Below are 19,396 nucleotides of genomic sequence, written 5' to 3'. Positions count from 1 at the left end.
GATCTGTAAGGTCCTTTCCAGCCCCTAACATCTATGAAACTATGAAAGACAAGAACGCTGTCCCAGGTGGTGTGCCTCCCCACCAGTAACAGAGCCTGCTCGGTGCTTAACTTGATGTGTCCTCACGTTAAACCCTCGGTGGAAGTCCCACGAGGTGCCTGCTTGCCTTTCAAAGCTTGGCCCTCGACCCAGGGCCTCTACACCCAGCTGACTCGAAGCACACAGGGTGTTGCTGCTGCTCACGGAGCAGCATGCTGGCAGAAGGGAGCAGAGCCCAGAAAAAGTCCATTGCAACATCTCATGCAGACATTCACAACAGCGTCTTTGCTCTCACAAGGTCTCAGAGGAGACAGCCTCGAAACCATCAAATATTAGCTAGAGGAGATAGGGAATGACCTTTTATTGCTATATAGGGGGTGACCACCAACCCAGAAAGTTGCCCTTTGAATACCACCACAAGGCATGACTACACACCGGCTCCTTCGCTGCAAGCAGTACAGCGGTGCCAAAAGGAGCTGCCAAAACCCACATTCTGGATGGTTTCGACAAGGCTTTCGAAACCAAATCAGCTGGCCCTCTGGGCACCCCGCTAAAGCCTCTCTCAATCCCAGGTTTTTGGGGATGGAGTGAGGTAAATGGAAAGTTGGGTTTGGCACAGCAAGAGAGGAGATCTGCACCTAGAATGGATGGTCAACGTTTTGTCCTGGATTTGGGGAGCAGCATTTCCTCTGCAAGAGTCAAACTGGAGACCCACAGCATTGGCTAGTAGGATGTTGGTCGGACTTGATGATCCGTTCAGGTCCCTTCTGACCCTAGAAACGACACAAGTATGATGTGATGATTAGGTTGCATATTCCACGCTGAAAAATGCAGCTGGAGACGAACATTGAAAAGGTGTTTTGTACAGACCAAATCAAGCATTTAATAAAAAAAGACACTCAGCACCCACTTCATTCTGCTTTTGCAGAACGCCTTGAGAAGTCCCACAACCCAACAGCCAAAGCAACGCGACTTCGGTGGTAAATAGGGGAAGCGGAGGCAGAGAGAAAAGCAAAAGCCAACTGAAGTCACACAGCAAGACACTGTCAGAGCTCCAGCTCAGAGCCAAAGTCTGCATTTCCTGCTCTCACCAGTCACCCCTGAAAAAGCAATGGCCCCATTTGGAGGGGGACACTTGCAACATGAGAAGCAGAGTTTGAGAAGTGTGTGTGGGGAGGGAGGAATTAGCTTTGCAGCATGTTTAGAGGCCGGCTTTCAGGGTTTAATATAAATGATGCATAGCTTAACTTGATCCAGGCAGCCTTTTCCAGAGTTAGCTTCAGACCAGAATAATCCCAGCATGCTGCTCCCTAGGGTTCAAACATGCCTCTAGCTTCATAACATGGGCTAATCTGTTGCTGTTCTTTCCTTCCTCTGGTTCCTTTGCCACCTTTAATAGATTTCTAGGGGAACCAGTGATTTGTTCGTAACTTCAGCTTCCCATTAGAAGTTAAATCCCTGTAGGACCAGAAGGTCAGTCAGTAGGTGCTCAAAGTCCATCGCTGGAGGAAACAGTTGGGTTATTCATGCCCACTCAGCAGCGGTCCATTCAGCCAATTATAGGCCAACGCTCTGCTTGCCACAGTCAAGCCTAGGGCCATTTGTTTGAAGAATTTCCTCTGGACACACTCCAAGTAGGCAAACTTCAGCAATGGCCTGGACTGACATGCAAGATTTATACTTAATTTCCTGCCAGAAGAAGGGACTCTGTCACTCAGGCCCAGGCTTTAGGTGCGTGCACCAGCTCATTCAATGCAACATTCAAGCGAGTTGGCTAGACCGAGCTCTGTTAGCGGTCCAGCAGTGCTCAGCACAGACCTCTCTAGGCTGGCTCACACGTGGAAACAAGCCATCCCTCCACATGAGACTGGGTCAGGTGTCTATTTGCATTCTTCCTTAAGAAACCTCTTTGCAAGAGAGCCATGAGTGTGAGAAATGGATTAACATTACAGAAAAGCCAGCACAGTAAGGCAATTTTGTGCTCACAGGGGGACAGGTTTCCCGGCTCCAGTCACTTTTGGAGATGTGCGTCTCCTACAACCTTCCCTTTCCAGGACAGAGGGAAGCGTAGGAGACCGTCCCAACTAGCAGAAGTGAGGATTCCTCCCTATTGCAAGAGCATTACCAACATGCGTGTAAACAGGATCTAAAAGCGTGCACGCAGCAGAAGCTGTTTCCTCCTCACTTCCCTGCAGATGTTATGCTGCTGCTATTTTGAACAGGTGTATACCCTGAAAGAGATTATGTGAAGCGCATCATTAATTGTTAATATTCTGGAGTGCACAGCTGCATTTAGATGAAGATTAATATTTAAACACAGCATAGTGTTTTCTCACTCGCCCAGCTTTAAGGCCATCTCCTTGGTAAACACAATTGAAATGAGAGCAATGACCGGTAAAGGCTAGCCCGGGACAGAGACATGGAGAAAATGACGTGGCAGTGTAGCTAGGACCACAGGGGTATGAGAAGGCAGCTCCACAAGAGACAGCTGGGCTCTCGATCCAGCATCTGCACACAGACACACAACTTGCATATTGGCTTGTAAAGAGATTACTCCCAACCCAAGCCACTGAGAAGTCTGCGTTGGACCGTGTGTTGAGCGTACAGAACAGCGAGGGAACAAACCAGGTTTTGATTCCAGCGTGTTGAGTTTGCAGCCGCTCGGCAGCACGCGTTCTTCAGAAATGTACGTTTACAAAGTACGACGCACGCTGCCCCTTTCGTGTCCGGTTCCTTAGCGCACGGTAAAGCCAGAACAGCAACAGCAGCAGCTATGTGACTATAACATCCGAACGGGATGCACGTGCTCTTTGCTCCAGGCTTCTAGTCATCTCTCTTGGATAGTACAGTTTGCAGCAAAAACTGCACGTTAGTGCTTTGAAGGAATAAAAAATGAATAGCCAGCAGGAGGACAGAATAAGTAGAACCAAGGCATTAGCAGAAACCTCCCCCCCAAGGACAAAACACCCCACGGTACAGCTCCCCGACAGCCTTCTTTGCTATCGACAAGAGGCAGCAGGCTGACACGAACTAACAACTCCGTCCCGGGATGCGCGACAACTATACGCGCTGCAAAGGGAAGAGGAGGAAAGTTTGTTGCCCACCATTACAACGGAGTCACCTGGTCCCCCCACTCCTCTTTGCAAGGCCTCGAGATGCTCTTTTGATTTCCACGGTCCCTCGGAGTTAATGGCTCCGGCGGCTCCCTTCCAAATCAGTGTTAGCAATTCAACAGCTGGTGAGAGATGCAACGACTACTCTTTATTATGCAATAACTACCTGAAGGGCCGACGCCTTATTTAATATGTAGATCTACCGCCTTAATTTGATGCACTAAGGTTAATCCCACCAACTCTGACGTCCGCGTTTTGCAGGATCAGGGGTGCAGATCCATCAAACTTTCTCGGTGCGGTGGTTTTCATGTGGTACCCACGCAGCTTGCGTGTGTGCATGCCGGAGTCTGCAATGACCCCCTCTGCGAGCTCCAGCGCTCTCCGGATCGAACGATCCTCTCCGCTGTCCATAAAGCCTCCAGTTGTCCACGGACCCACGGAGATTTTCTCAAATGTTTTATGTGAAATTATTCAGGAATGATTTCTGTGCGCCATCCTTGGTCTGCATTGGAGCGTTTCTCTGAGCGCATTTGATACTGAAAAGGTGAGACGTTAGGGCAGGACACGTCGCCCGCGATGCCCGCGGGTGTGCTTCGTTCGGGACCGGGCTGCGTGTGCCGGCCCCTGCCCGCTGGGTGTGCCTGGGCACGTGCAGGGGTGCACGCAGCCCCGGGAGCTCACAACCCCGAGCCGCGTCACAAGAGAGTGTGCGTGCCTCGCACCCCCGTCCATGCCCAGGCCGGTTTCCCGCCTCGCTGCTGGAGAGCGCGTGAGTGCTAGTGCAAGCTGGCCTGTTCCCTGCCCAGGCTGTGCATGGGGGCACGCTGTGCAAGCACGTTTGTGTGTGTGGGCACATTGTGTGAGCACATTTGTTCGCACGTGTGGGCATGTTGTGCAAGCACGTTTGTGTGTGCGGGCACATTGAGCATGTTTGTGCACACACACGTGGGCACATTGTGTGAGCACGTTTGTACACACGTGTGGACACATTGTGCAAGCACGTTTGTGTGTGTGGGCACATTGTGTGAGCACGTTTGTACACACGTGTGGGCACGTTGTGCAAGCACGTTTGTGTGTGTGGGCACATTGTGTGAGCACGTTTGTTCGCACGTGTGGGCATGTTGTGCAAGCACGTTTGTGTGTGTGGGCACATTGAGCATGTTTGTGCACACACACGTGGGCACATTGTGTGAGCACGTTTGTACACACGTGTGGACACATTGTGCAAGCACGTTTGTGTGTGTGGGCACATTGTGTGAGCACGTTTGTACACACGTGTGGACACATTGTGCAAGCACGTTTGTGTGTGTGGGCACATTGTGTGAGCACGTTTGTTCGCACGTGTGGGCATGTTGTGCAAGCACGTTTGTGTGTGTGGGCACATTGAGCATGTTTGTGCACACACACGTGGGCACATTGTGTGAGCACATTTGTACACACGTGTGGACACATTGTGCAAGCACGTTTGTGTGTGTGGGCACATTGTGTGAGCACGTTTGTTCGCACGTGTGGGCATGTTGTGCAAGCACGTTTGTGTGTGTGGACACACTGAGCATGTTTGTGCACACACGTGGGCACGCTGTGCAAGCATGTTTGTGTGTGTCGGCACATTGTGCGAGCACGTTTGTGCACATGTGGACACATTGCGAGCACGTTTGTGTGTGTGGGCACATTGTGTTTGTGTGGACACATTGTGCGAGCACGTTTGTGTGTGTGGACACGCTGTGCGAGCACTGCCCATGTAGGCAGGCACGCTGTGTGAGCATGTTTGTGCACGTGCGAGTGCACGCGTCGTGTGTACAACGCAGACCCTGCTCAGACACGTGCGTGCCCCTACGACGCATGCGCGCTGCAGGGTGCGCACGCACCCCCCGCCCCAGGCGAGCACACGCACGGGGCAGGCAGGTGGCGCGCGAGGGTGGGGGCGGCCGTGCCTGTGACTGACTTCCCCCTCCCTTCTCCTCCAGGCCGGAAGCGCAACCCCGTGACCCGGAAGCGCTCGTGAAACAGCGGCGAGGCAAGATGGCGTCCGTATCCGTGCTTCAGGCGCCGGTTGGCGGCTTCCGCTTCGACAACTGCGCGCGGTCGGTCGGGCAGGGCCGGGGTGGACTGGGGTCGGGGTCGGGGTCGGGGCCGGGGCTGGGGCTGGGGCTGGGCGCGGTGTGACGGCCCCGCTCTGCCTCCCCTCAGGAACGCGCTGCTGCAGACGGCGCCGGGGCCGCGCCTGCCCGCGGCCCGCAAGACGGGCACCACCATCGCCGGCATCGTGTACAAGGTGAGCGCGGCCGCCCCTTCCCGGCCCCCCTTCCCCCAGTGCTGCCTCCCGGCCCCCCTCACCGTGCTCTCCCCTAGGACGGCATCGTGCTCGGCGCCGACACGCGGGCCACCGAGGGCATGGTCGTGGCCGACAAGAACTGCTCCAAGATCCACTTCATCTCCCCCAACATCTAGTAAGTACGCGCGCCGGCCGCCGCCTCGGTCCCTGGCTTTCTCGGGGCGAGGACGAGCCGGCGGAGTTGCGTGGTTTGGACGCGGCGAGAAAGGAAGGGCTCGACGGGTGCCGGTTTCGCGGGGTCAGCGTTGCGACGGGACCTCGCGAGGCCGTCGGGTCGCTCGGGCGGGACGGACGGCCCCAGCCGGGCGGTCGTTTCTTTAAAGATCTCCGGGGTTCAGCGATCGCCTGGCCCAGACCCTTGGCGCTCGAGTCTTTTCCTTTGCGCAGTCTCAAGTGACCTTCTAGCGACTTACGACTGTTATTCCTCGCGCAACAGGGACGTGAATGGAAGTAGAAAGAATTAAGCTCCCAGGAGTTTTGGGATGACTGACTTGCCAGTCATGTTTTCCAGTTGCTGCGGTGCCGGGACGGCTGCGGACACGGATATGACAACTCAGCTCATCTCTTCCAACCTGGAGCTGCACTCGCTGTCCACGGGCCGGCTTCCTCGAGTGGCCACCGCTAACAGGATGCTCAAGCAGATGCTTTTCAGGTAACGTCACAAGTCCGTTCCTTTTTATTCTGATCCAGCTGACGGGAGTCTCGCAACCAGGTATCTTGAAAATATACCGCTTATTAGGGGGATTAATTTTTTTTTGATGCAGTGTAGAATTTCCTCCTAGATTAACAAGACTTGATAAGCTACTCCCAGCTGCAGCTGCTTCTAAGAAGTTGAAGGAAAAACAATAAAAAAAACCCTTAAATCTAAGTTGTTCTGAGGGTACAAACTGCTTCTACAGAATAGATACCCACACTGCATGAGGTAGGGAGGGGTCTGGCCTCTGTACGGAGCTGGATCCTGCAAGCTGCCTTACTTTACAGAAGCAGGGGTGTAGGTTGTAGCCGTGTTAGTCTAAGGACAGAGGCAAACAAGGTTCCTTGGGTGAATTTGATATCTTTTATTAGACCAACCCAAATGGTTGGAGAATAGTTGTTAAGCAAGCTTTCGAGTTCAAAAACCCTTCGTCAGGCTAAGGAAGCTGCAGCAGTTGGTGGTTTCGTTCCATCCAGGAAGAGCACGCTTTTGTCATCTTTGCAAAGCAAGACTTTTAGATTGGAGTATAAACAAACATCATTGCATGGCAATCTCGCTGCATCTGTCGTGTGGGGAGTTCAAACTTGTTCCCACGGGAGTCGGGGCGTACCTGTCCTGTTCCTAGGTTGTAGGTGTCGGGTGTGGTTCACAAGAGAACCAACTCCAAAGGACAGACGGATGGATTCAAGAACTTGAAAGTTTGGTAGCTAAGCAATATCGAATCTCTACAAGTGTTGGCAACTGAATTCGGTGCTGTGAGGTCTGTATTAATACAAAGTATTACTTGGGTCCTTATATATGTGTGTTCCAACTTCCATTATGTTCTAAGTGTAGCTACCAGTTGGATTCTTAATTTAAAAGTTACATTCATATTGGCATAACTGTTTTAACTGTTCCGATTTCAGTCTTCTAGTTTTGTCATGTAGCGAAACAAACAAGGTATTACACTTATATATGAATTTATCCTTGGGCTAATAATACTTAACCCCCACCCCTCCCACATCTGTTATGTTTGAGCTTGCTTTGAGCTTAGTCCACATACAACCAAAAAGAGCTTGGTCATTTCCGTGTTGGTTGTATATATAGAACCAGAAAAGCTCCCTCTGTTGGCTAACGCAACTCCTGCAGGGTACAGTAAAATCAAAGCAGACTGCCCAGATGCATATGTCTGCATATAGCATGCTATTAAACTCTACTAGGAATTTAAGTCACAGTCAAATGTAAGTAGAGTTCAAAACATTGGACTAATGGTTAATACTCAGTTATAACCCAAGTGTTTGGCCATAGCCTGCAGTTTAGGAAACTAGTACCTAGAATCTCCTGCATTAGTTACTTACAAAATATTTGCATGGGTGGGGGAGGGAAATCACACATGCGTATATGTAAGCCACCTTAATGACAGAATACCTTCTAAGGTTGTTATTAGACCTGTAGAACTTATTCCTATAACTTAACACTGAATCTCAGAATTTTAAGAGCTTATTTGTCTTGCACAACTACATGGAAGTCTAGGAAATTCTCCTTTAAATGTGTGTGGTGACCTGGAACTATGAAAGACTCCTCTGGTTGTGCTGGTACATCTCCAGTAAAAATGTAAAAACACCCCCCCCCCCCCCCCAAAAAAAAAAAATGACGTGGTGTTTTTTCTGATAACCTTGTTACTTTTTCATGTGATCAGAATAAAATTGTGAACTGAGGGAGTTGCATTTGATATGACCTCAAACAATAACATGACTATTCTAGTTAAAACAAACAAACTTCTATCCTCCCAACTTATATGTGAGCATAAACCCTTACATGGAGTCCCATTAACTGTGTTTGCCTGCTCTTAGTTTATAGAGAAGGACTTGTTGGGTATCTATATCAGCAATATCAAGCATTTTATGATGACAAGGGCATGAAGCCTAATAAGTTTGTTCTCTTTTCTTAAAAAAGAAGGGTTTTCTAGTCTAAAAAATGTGCAGACGCATTCATTTGTTAAATAGCAGACCAGATGCAAGTTCTCAGATGCAAGTGTTATCTAGAGGTAGCCACGTTCCATTTTTTTAAATAGGTAAACCTAAAGACAGTTGAGAGATCCCAGGTACAAGGCTGTGAGTAGCTGGATGCAGATATTTAGGCCCCTACTGAGTCTTGTTTCAAAGTTAACTGAGAGTAACTGAAGATTTTTGCTGTACTAATTTTTTCAGCCATGATGCTAGTAGGAAAGCCAAGATGCATCACACAAACTGCAAAAGGTGATGATTCCATAGATTGCATTTCTGTGGCTAAGAAATTGTCCCAGAAGCCAATCCTTGATACAGAATTGTGCTCTGAAATGTAAGATCCTATTTAAAAATGGGTTCTAACTCTTGGATTCATTAAGAACATCTCTAAATGTAAATGGCAGACAGTAGGGCAGGGTGGCACTTTTCTCTGTTTAAAGTATGCAAAGCAGTACTCTCTCATGGAGTAGATGGAGACTGAAGAGGTAGCTCAGGCAGGAGGTGGGGGACAGGCAAATAGGCGCAGACAAATCAGGGTTAATTGAAGTATTAAAAATGAATACTTTCACTGTTGATAGTTTAGCAGAAACGTCTAATACACAAGCAGTCATATTGGTAAAGGTGCCAAAAATCCCCAGTTAATATCTCCCTAGCTTCCAAAACCTCCAGCAACATCTATGAATTTCCACAGGTTACTTTTTCACAGATGCAAAGTTTGTGGTGTCATATTAGCAGTTTTGAAAATATTAGGGTAATGGGTGATCAAGTGAACAATTGCTGTCATGTTCAGCTTCCTTATACATTTAAATGAAGTGCTGTGGAACTTCTAGTCTTTGGCAAAATTTCTTTCTGCTCGAGACCCTTGCAGCACAATTTGATTCCTATTTATTAGCAAGGACATTGGGACCTAAGTAGCTGGTTGCTTAGCCTGAAGAAAGAACACAGCAAAGTGAAAATGTTAATGTTAAGAAACATTTTCTTTATGTATTTGGGAAATGGATCTCGGGTGTTACTGGAAAGTTCTGGACTGCAGAAATGAAGACGAAGTCTTGACTCAGTCTTCTCTTTCAAGATTCGTACTAGAAGTATGAGTCCCGGCTGTTAGACTCTAAGTTATTCAGCAGCAAATTGCATCTTGTAGGGACAGTGTAAACATGTAATCTGCGTTTCTCTCTCCTTGCAGAGTTGTGTGAGCAGATTGAGACCAGACAGACAAGGAATCTGTTTCTTCCCCTCCAACTTCTTGCCTGCCCTTTGGCTGGCTTAAGCAATCTTCATGAATTAAAGGAGTGTTGGAGCAGGGTCTTGCTATTCAGAGCTAACATTGCATATTCTCAGCCCCGTCACTGGCTCACTCTGTGACTTCAGATCAAACTGTTCAATCTCTGCTGATTTCTAACCCCCACCAAAAAATGAATGCACCACTTAACTACCTCTTTGGGTAGAGGAGGTTTATGTAATGATCATAAAAAGTCCCAAAATTCTGGCAGTGAGCACTACAGAGGTGCCACATGACACTACTGATTGCCTAAAATAGTTGTATTAAATTGCAGTCAGTCCTTTGCTGATGCAGAATGTAGTTTTTACATTCACCACATAGAGCAAAAACAAACCTCTGTAGGAAATGGAGGGGCAGTTTAAATTGTTTTGTTTCTTTGCTTTTGTCTGATATGGCAAAACTGGACAGGAGTGCATTGCAGTTTTATCATAAAATATTTACACGCTTCCTGACTCAGGGTCATTGTCTGCAAGGAATTTGCAGTAAAATAACGGAGAAAGAGAGACCACTGATAACCCACTTAAAGATTTAAATTGTATGAAGCTGACTAGCTGCCCTCAGGTTAAAAGTAAAGCTTTAGGCTTCATTAAAATTCACAAATTGATAGCATTGGCTCCACACTCTAAGTAGTTATGAATCTGAAAGTAAGTGCCATACTTAAACAAATGGGTGAAGAGCATCACTATACTGGGTGAAGCTCATTGCTTTAAAATGCAGAAAATTACTTCTGGTTACTTGGGGGGAGGAGGAAGGGGGGGTGTATGCAGAAATTGCATGTGCCACGTTGAAATAAAATGCAGCCTGTCATTTCCTCACAAGCACTTGAATCCACCTGTCAACTTTGTTCTCTAGGTACCAAGGTTATATTGGAGCTGCCCTTGTTTTAGGAGGAGTGGATATCACTGGGCCCCACCTCTACAGCATCTATCCCCATGGATCAACTGACAAATTGCCCTATGTTACTATGGGTGAGTCACTTTCCTTTATTTCAGAATAATGTTGTAAAACTGCCTGCTAAAATTCTGCTATTCCTGGTAAGTGGTGCCAGGCGCCCAGACTTCAGAATTGTGCCTGCCCTTTGAAGACATCTGAAGGTTCTGCTTTTCCCTTCAAGGTCACTCCTATAGTTGATTGTATCAGTAAAGATTTATAAAGTGGGAAAAGAGCTGGTGCTAGGGGTGTACTCCAAGTAGTCCTAAACAGACGTTGAGTGGCTACTGCGTAGGAAACCTGAAACTTCCTTTGTGTTGTCAGAGTAAAGCATCTATCTATGGCTCTCTTTCTGAGAGATGGATTATGTTGTGCCCTAAGTCCAGGTTGTTGCAACTGCATCCTTAATCAAATTGATTTCCCTGGGGTTTCAGTTGGGTAAGGCACATCACACCTTTTTGAAACAGTTCTGCAGCATTTCTCTACGTTGTATTCTATTCTAGAGAGAGAGCTGTATTTCAGTAAAAGAAAATCAGATTATGTAGCCCTTCACCTAATTGCCAGTCACTGATATTGTGAGTGTCTCCATGTAACAACAACTAGACAGCCCCCCTTGAATTAACACTTAAGCCCTTTACATTCTTGTGTGTCAGAAATCAGCTGTTTCCTGTTTGAAAGGAATGACAGCTTGCATTCATTTCAGAAGAGTTCCAAATAAGGTGTTCTGTTATTGTGAAAATGATGTAGCTCTTCACATGTTGGAAGTCTCTTCATGCTGTTGCTGTTATGCAGCTAACAAGAAATCCCTCTTCCCATACACATAGTATCCTCTTTATCCTTTGAGGCCCCTTTTCCCTACCAGCCCCCATTTCTAAGCTGTCTGTTCCTCCTTCCTACCCAGTAGGTACTTGGATATCAAATTCTAGATGCAGATTGACAACAGTGAGCATTACACTGATGCTTAACAGGATCTTACAATAGGGCACATTACCAGCTAAGTGATGACATCAGGCCTCCACTTCTTGTGGGTTTTGGTCTCCCCAGACTGCTGCACATTGAGGCTCTGAGACTATATTTCTGTAGTGCATACGTTTTCCAGGGCAGCCAGGAGAGGGCCAAAAAATAGTCAGAACTGCTCGTTGTCTTTCCTCAGGCTCCATCCTTTGTCGTTATTTTACTGGCACAAACTTAGTCCTGCATTTTACCTCTCCCAGGTTAAAGCTCTGGCTGCAGAGAAGAGCACTTTCTCCTCCCTTGCTGGAAACCTTAAGGTCTGGGCCCTGAAACAGACAGGTTTCAGCACAGGCCTCCAACCTACACAGTTACTGCACTGCCCCATTTCTTCTTCCTCTGCTTTACCCCTCCTGCAGGCCTTTCTGTTCCCCCATGTCTCTACACAGGCCTTTTCTAGTCTAGTTTCCCAGCTCTCCTGGTGAAAAGAGAGCTTCCAGCACAGTCTCCTGATTTCCTGGCGCCCTCCCTGCATACCCTGTCCTAGTCTGTTATGCCCAGTATTCTTCTGGAGACCCATTTCCCACAAGGTCCTTGGTCTAACCTGAAACAGGACTGGACCGTGTTTGATCAGCAGCCTGCCTTAAATATGACTTCTGAATTGGCAATCACTTGTGGCTGTTAATTTTGGGGAGGCATTTTTTAACTTCCCATAGTCCCCACACCCATTGCAAGCTGCAGGTTTATTGGTTGAACTATTTAAAATATATATTGGATACATACCTTACAGGGCAGTGTGTTCTCTTCAGATCTCTGAGCATTTGCTGCCTTTTTTATTTTTTTTTAAACTTGTCAGCTTTTCTTTGCTAGGCAGGCCTCAGTAATCAGTCATAGCTGGAGGGTTGTTTCCAGCTCCTAGCTTGATGAACTTCTTGCAGGAGTGTTGGTAAAGGTGGATCAAAGTCTGAACCTGCCAACTATCTTGTTTGGGAATTTCCTATAACTGGAATAATATAGAGAAACTAAGGGTTGAATTTCCAAAATTTGACAATCTAGGAGTAACTGTGTAATGAATAAACATTGTCAGAAAAGGTTTTGCATTTCTATCCAAGCCATCTAGATAAATTGATTTTCCTAATTATTTAGGCATGCTTAGATGACCTCTGTTCCAAACTATAGTATTTAACAAGCTCTGTGACTTACACATAAGCGTTAATGGCTAGTACTTTATAGGTTCTCTACAGGAAGGGACGTGGCTTGTTGAAGATAAAGCAGTAGACATTTTATCATTTCATAGCATTTCATCCACTTTTTATCCCTCCAAAATAAACATTTTACATCGATGTTATCACCATGTGTCCTTTAGAACGGACTGCATTTCATTTGTGTTATGGTCACTGGGGTAAAAAACCCAGGCCTTTTATGGATGGCAACAGGAGATGAGCCCATAGTTCAAGTATAAAATAGTCTTTATCTCACAACTATTTTTAGTTCTCCATACTGAAATGACGAGTAATGAAATAGCATGTTACTTGTGTAGGGCCATCACCTGTTTCAAAAGTTAGCACCCCACTGAGAACAATGTAGCTGTGGAAGTTTACACCACCCAAAGTCACCTTTTCAACTGTCTGCAGACTCAGGAAGGCAGCCTTGCCGCATTTAACCTTCAGAACAGAAGGCCAGATGTTAAGATGGCTCCTCTTTTAAATGAAAGCTCAGATTTCACAGATTCTGAATGTAATGTGCAGGCCGCAGAAACAACTCAAGTGGGCTGCTACTGACTACAGCTGTGACTCACTGGATTTATAGCCTGCGAATTTCCTTTTGTCTGATATGGGTGCTGTCATTCTAAGATATGCTTTGGAATAAGAAAATTGAACTAGTATTAAAGTTGTTAGTCATCGTTTTGTACACAGGCTTTGGACTCATACAAAATGGTCCCTTGATTTATTGGTGTATTCTGGAAAGTTTTAAAGGACTATCTTCAACAAAAGCATCCATCTAGCCTCTCTGGAATCTCTGCAAATTGGCTTCCACGGTGTCCGAATGCAAGATGAAGCTTTTTTTTCCCCTTTGCTGAATCAGACCCCAAAGGCCAGAGATTCTACTTCTCCAAAACATTAAAAACCAAAGCAATGGATCACTGTTTCACAGTTTCCTCTAGAGCTTAGGAGTGGTACTAGCGTTATCAGTAATAAATAGCACTTTAGGTCTATTAGATTATTTGCTTAAAACGTCTGTTCATTTGCATATTCAGCAGAAAAAATCTATGTATGTATACATTTGGCAATTATAATTTACGTATTCTGTAGAATGTCACGTGAACGAGTAGGTAGGCAGATAAACTAGATGTTTATTAAAGACTAGTTAATTGAGCTCTTTTTCACCAGTCCATTTGACCTTGCTTATGATCCTTCCTCCCCACTCCCCTCTAATACTATTCCCCACTGGATTTCCAGGAATAATAGGGCTGTTTTTATTGGAGCAGTAGGATTCTGCTTATCTTTTAGAATTGAAAAGTGCAGGTATCAGAATATCTTATATTGACAAGGTCCTGAAACACTGTTGGTCTCCATAAAAGTTCCATGAAAAGGTCTTGGGCAACAACATGATCCTGCCTTGATCGTACAAGTGAAAAAACCTGCATTTTAAAAATAACAGCTTCACTGCTTTTGCATTTCTTCCATAGGAATCCTTGAAAATTAGATACATTCTGAATCCATACATAACTGATTTCAGACACTGTTTAGTAAAGAGTTTCCGATGATGCCCGTTCTCAGTGACTTTTAACAGTTTCTTATTAGTGAGAGAGACAAACGTATCTGTTTATTGCTTGGCACTCTACGGCCTTTCTCAACTGATTTAATATATTGAGAGATAATGCATTAAAAAACATTTAACACATCCCTATTTATATTGAACACACACCCCTTAGCAATTAAAGTTTTAAATGCCTTTTAAGTTGCTAAAATAAAACAGCAAATTAACTGGATTGCGCAGCTTGTTTAATTTACAGGAATTCTGTAAAGGTGGTACTGGACCAATAGATGGTGCCATTACCTTAGAAACGGGTAAAATATTTACTTGGCATAGAAAATCCCTGAAACAGTTGTGTTGTATGTGATGTCATAGTCCAATTTAGGACTGCACAAATCTAAACTAATATAAATCTGATCTGATTTTGTCTCTTGCTTTAAACTCAATACATTAGTAAATTATAAATTACCTCATCCATAAGTAGTGATTGATTAATGAACCTATGCCATAAGGTTACAAGCTTCCTTTATCAACATAGTTACTTAAAAGCTTTTAAAGCAAAAGTGCCAATGAGTGGTATTACTCTAGGTACGGTTTACGGATACTGACTATAGAAAATCCATTAGCAGATTCAGTTCAGGTTGAATGGAAATAACCTTTCACATGTTTACATCAGCTAACACTTTTTCATTTTGTGTTGTGCCATAGTTATTTGTTTAAAAGCATAAGCAAAAGGATTCCCCTTACCCAAGCATACTCAGCACCAGTATGCTGGGTCTGCCCCTCAGACCAATCAGACTTGGCTTTGTGCATGGTTTCAGGCTTAATGAATGTAAATTGGTTAAAGCATGCATAGTAGTAGTGTGTAAATACTGCCTCGGAGATCAAGATGCTGCTGTAACCTGCAAAAGCAAGCTGTGATCTGATACCAGGGAGTTGGCTGGGAGTGGAAGATCTGAGTGGGGCGGCCTGGGCTACCTTTAAAGAGAAGAGAGGAGCGGTAGCAGGACCCAGTGCTCAGAAAACACATGCTGGACCTCCAGTGCTTCATTTCTGTTGAAAGATAATATTTTAGAAATGCTGTAGCATTTGTCTATCTGAACATGCTGCTATATATATATATATATATATATATATATATATATATATATATATATATATATATTAACCTGTGGTTACACTGTACAGATCTCATTCTGTCCCTTTTACAAAGAGATTGTCGTACAGAACTGGTTTACTGAGCCACTGTATTATTCCTCTTGGAGATGGGAACCATGGGACACAACTTACCCTTCATGCGTGCGTATGTAAATTCAGAACAACAGACCCTTAACTGTTATTGTCAGAAATGATTTTTAGGTTACTCTTAATGCACACTTTCATATTCCTATTTATACTGAACTTGCGTGCTGGCAGCCAGCATTTTAAAAGCTAGCATAAAACCAGCTGTAAATTAACTAGATTGTTTGGTCAGTAATTCAAATTTTGATTCTTACAGCAGTTCCTTACTGGACCAAATTTAATTCAGCATTGTATTTAGACAGGGATTTGGAAACAGCATCGGATGGTGAATGTGGTCAGGTAGAGAATGTTTTTAAATAAAGGGGGATTACTTTTTGCCTGTGCTTTTTTTTATAGCCAGGAAACCTAGTGCAGCCAGTATAGAGACACAGTGTTTAAGCTAAAAAGAACTGAAACAGTGGGAATGTATTTCCATCTTACAATTTTACCACAAAGAGATTCGATTTGACTGTCACAAAAAAAATAAAGAGAAATATTTTCCTGTGTGGAAGGTATTGCGAGAAGTGAATTTTCAGAAATTCATCATTAAGTGGGAAGGAGATTTTTATTTTTATCTGGAGCGCGTGATAAAATATCTGAGACCTGACATATGATTGTGGATGAATAGAGTAGTGTCCTCCCTCACAAGGGGTTTAAAAGATACTCAGTGCTTACTCAGGAGTGAAAACATCAAATTAAACTGTTTATGCTGACAAAGGACAAAATTGGATTTCAGCAAACGATGCAAGATTGTCTGATTGCTTGGCTTGTCTAGGAAAGCTTCTGGCCAAGACTTATAATGAAATGCATGCATAAAATTAAACCGCTTGAAGTCTGTAGTTCAGCTTTTGGAAGCAGTAAGATATGTACCAGTGGTCTCTAGTGGCTAAACCTGGTCCCTTGGTACCAGCATTGTTTCATATTCATAAATCAGCTCTTCATGCATTGGCAATGTCGGCCTGCGGAGCAAGCAGTACCACCAAGAGACTAGGCCGCTCAGCCAGAAACCAGAGTGAAAAATGATCCCAATCGATGGGGCTGTGGAGAGCACCGAATTTTTACCTAGAATGAGCAGCAAATTGAATAACAATGAGTGTGTGTGAATAAGTGCCCTGTCAGGAAGCCCTGACACTGATGGATTAGAAAGTTCTAAATGTTACTCTCTTAACGCTGTGTACATCCTCCAGCGTGGCAGGCTGAGGTAGCAAACAGGTCCTTGGATGCTGAAAACGGACGCTGCTTAGCAGGAAGAAGTTCTTGTCAATGAAAGTCCTGGTTAAAAATTCCAGGAAAGTGATCTTAAGAAGCCACTGCAATTAATTATGAACGGGAGGGGAAAAATCACTTCCAACATCTGGATTTTTTTTTTTTTTTTTAGTTTAAATATTAAAGTTTTAAGAAGAAAGTTAACTACTGAGGCAGTTAAAATCACGATTTGTCCCTTACACAACTAAAGGATCAGATGCATTTCATTTTGTATCACCTCTTCCTAACAGTGGGGAGGTCTTCTGGAATGCCAGAAGAGAGGTTTTAAATATCAGTCGTAATGATCTTGAATACATTCCTTTGGTACGTGTCCATATTACTTATCAGATGGAAAATTTTGGTGCAGAATTTAACCCTCCATTTTAGTTAAATATTTATTTGTATGTTTTAACATGTCTCTCTGTCTACAAGACTGTCTATTTAAATGCTAGGTTAATTAGCAGTTCTTTAACAAGCCTCTTACTAAATGGGACTTACTTGAAACTGAAAGAAGAGAGGATTTGGGTGCCTCCAGATAATTGGGAATGTTATACTGTGGTATTTTCTTGATGTTCATTGAGTTTCCATGGTTCTTGCACTGATCAGTCATAGAAATCAAAACTGGCTTTCTAACCGCAGTTGAACTTTTAATGTATTCATATCCGGAGATGTGTAACAGTTTTAAAATCCTATTCTTCAATACTGGCTTATTAATTAAGTATGGTAATGATGCAATGTTCAAATAGTTGTTTTAAAAAGAAATGTTTGTGCCAAGGAAAGAGGAAGGCTGTGGCAGTGCATATCACCGAGGTTCTAGATTATTCAGACATCATAATTAACGTTAATACAAATAGATAGCATTCATTATACTGAGTGTGATTAGTTAGAAATTAAACAAACAAATCACTAAATTACTAAGTATGACAGTGACTTACTAAACCTTTCAGTGGCTTTGAGATATTAATTATTGCAATTGAATGGCTATGTTTGTGATTGATTAGTGACGTTGACTCTTGACTTGCAGTACTTTATATTGGATGCTATCTATGAAGTGGGAGCACGCTCCTACGTAGATTCCACATCTCCAGCTCGCTGGGTGGTTGTGGTTCCAGCCCGAGACTGAATGCCCCGGTGCAGCGCCTGCTTTTGTGGGCTGTAAGGGGAACAGAATGACATGCATTGTTCTTGGTGTGCTCGTCATATCTGTGACTGCGTTAAAGCAATGAACGTCACACTACATAGCTTCAGCCGGCTGTGGAGTCAGCAAGGAATATCTCCCCTTTTCCCACTGCTCCTCTCCCTGTATGCACGCACAGAGCACACTGTTGGCCAGATGTGTGTGGCGGGGGAGAGGGGGTTCCTCACTTGTTTGTGGGCCTTGCTCAGGAACAGTGAGGGGACTGGCACTCTAAGGTAGTACGTGTCTCTTGGATGGCTGAGTTTTGCATCCTGTCCTCTGTGGTCAGGGTCAAGTGAATGGACAAATTTGGGATCAGGGAGGATTTTATTCTGAACCAGATGACTAGGGATGTTGAGTGGGGTCTAAGAAGGGTTGGCTTCTGTAGCATAGGTGCAAGTCATCTAGACGTATCTTTATCTAAACCATTCCATGCCATCACAGAGGCCTCAGCCCTGTCAGGCCTTCCAGCAAACACGGGCTGAACCAGTTACTTGTCACATTTATATGGCTGTATTGTAAACTGAAGATCCTGCGCTTCTGTCCACCATGAATGCATCCCGTATTGTAAAATGCAATTAGTTTCTGCTGAAGGATTTCATCGGATGGGCTGAGAGGACCTGCTCCCTCTCTAGTGTTGTCTGGTATCTTGCTGATACCTTCTCAAGCGGCAAGGGATATTTGTTTTGTTAGAGGAGCTCAGAATAAAAAAAAAAAATGCTTGAACTTCTAAAATTGCAACTCTCTTGTTTATGCATACATCCAGAGACATAAAAAAAATACAGCTTGCACATTTCAGAGAGTTCGGTGCATCTCAGAAAACCACCAAATCCTGCTAAACTGTACAAGCAACATGTACAACATCTTTTCTTCACAATGTTGGCCTGTGCAATAGGCCTCCGATTGGGACACCTTTCATTAAGTGCAAGTCAGAGTGAGCCTGTCTTCATAAAACTTCTGCTTAGGAGAGACGAACAGAAGGGCTGGGGTCTGGATTTACATTACAATCCAATTCTAAGTTCATCGTACTATTTTATTAGGACCCTTATGGACTTTGGTTCTTGGATGTTTATAGGTTGAACACTGGAATAAATTTAACATTAAAAAACACAGGTCCGCAAACTTACCAGGTGTTCCAATGTCTCTTTGAAGGCCTCATCTAAGGGGCTAGTTGTGTTCATCGTTTAAATTTGATTTTTAAATCCGATATCTTGACAGTTAGACCTAGAGAGGTTTATTTAATTTGTGCATTATTTTCTGACTTGGTGCTTTTTATGCTCCTTAGACTTACTTTTCTAAGTTTTTACTTTGTTCTTGTCTGGTGGTTCTGAATCTTTGGGGCTTAAAACTCGCTCAGGTCGTTATTCTTTGGTGTCTCTTTACTGCAAACAATTGGAAGAGTGGTGGAAGGTCACATCCACCCTTTGCTGCTGGGTTTGAGATTTGTTGTTTCTCTGGAAGAGCAATACTGAGGTGTAGGGAATCCCCAAGTGCTAAGTACAATTAGTGGATGCCTGGGCAATCTGTGTTCTTTTTTCTGAGAGGTCCTATTTGCATGTGAAGGTGCCACAGGACTCAGTAGAAAGTTATACAACAATAGGATATGTTAC

General features: G+C 44.6%; 1 protein-coding gene across 1 annotated transcript in view; it reads left to right on the top strand.

Annotated features, from left to right (window-relative positions):
* Positions 1-5,129: 5,129 nt before the first annotated feature.
* The window catches only part of PSMB7 (proteasome 20S subunit beta 7), a 34,912-nt gene continuing 20,645 nt past the window's right edge, over positions 5,130-19,396 (top strand). The window contains exons 1-5 of the mRNA XM_006271312.4: positions 5,130-5,236; positions 5,343-5,427; positions 5,505-5,602; positions 5,999-6,139; positions 10,298-10,413. Of these exons, the coding sequence (XP_006271374.1) occupies positions 5,175-5,236; positions 5,343-5,427; positions 5,505-5,602; positions 5,999-6,139; positions 10,298-10,413 (502 nt within the window). The 5' untranslated portion in view covers positions 5,130-5,174. The remainder of the gene's footprint in view (positions 5,237-5,342; positions 5,428-5,504; positions 5,603-5,998; positions 6,140-10,297; positions 10,414-19,396) is intronic.

The sequence above is a fragment of the Alligator mississippiensis genome, chromosome 12 (assembly GCF_030867095.1).
Source record: "Alligator mississippiensis isolate rAllMis1 chromosome 12, rAllMis1, whole genome shotgun sequence".
Lineage (NCBI taxonomy): Eukaryota > Metazoa > Chordata > Crocodylia > Alligatoridae > Alligator > Alligator mississippiensis.
Note: the sequence above shows the minus strand (reverse complement) of the source record. Positions and strands in the feature narration are given on the sequence as shown.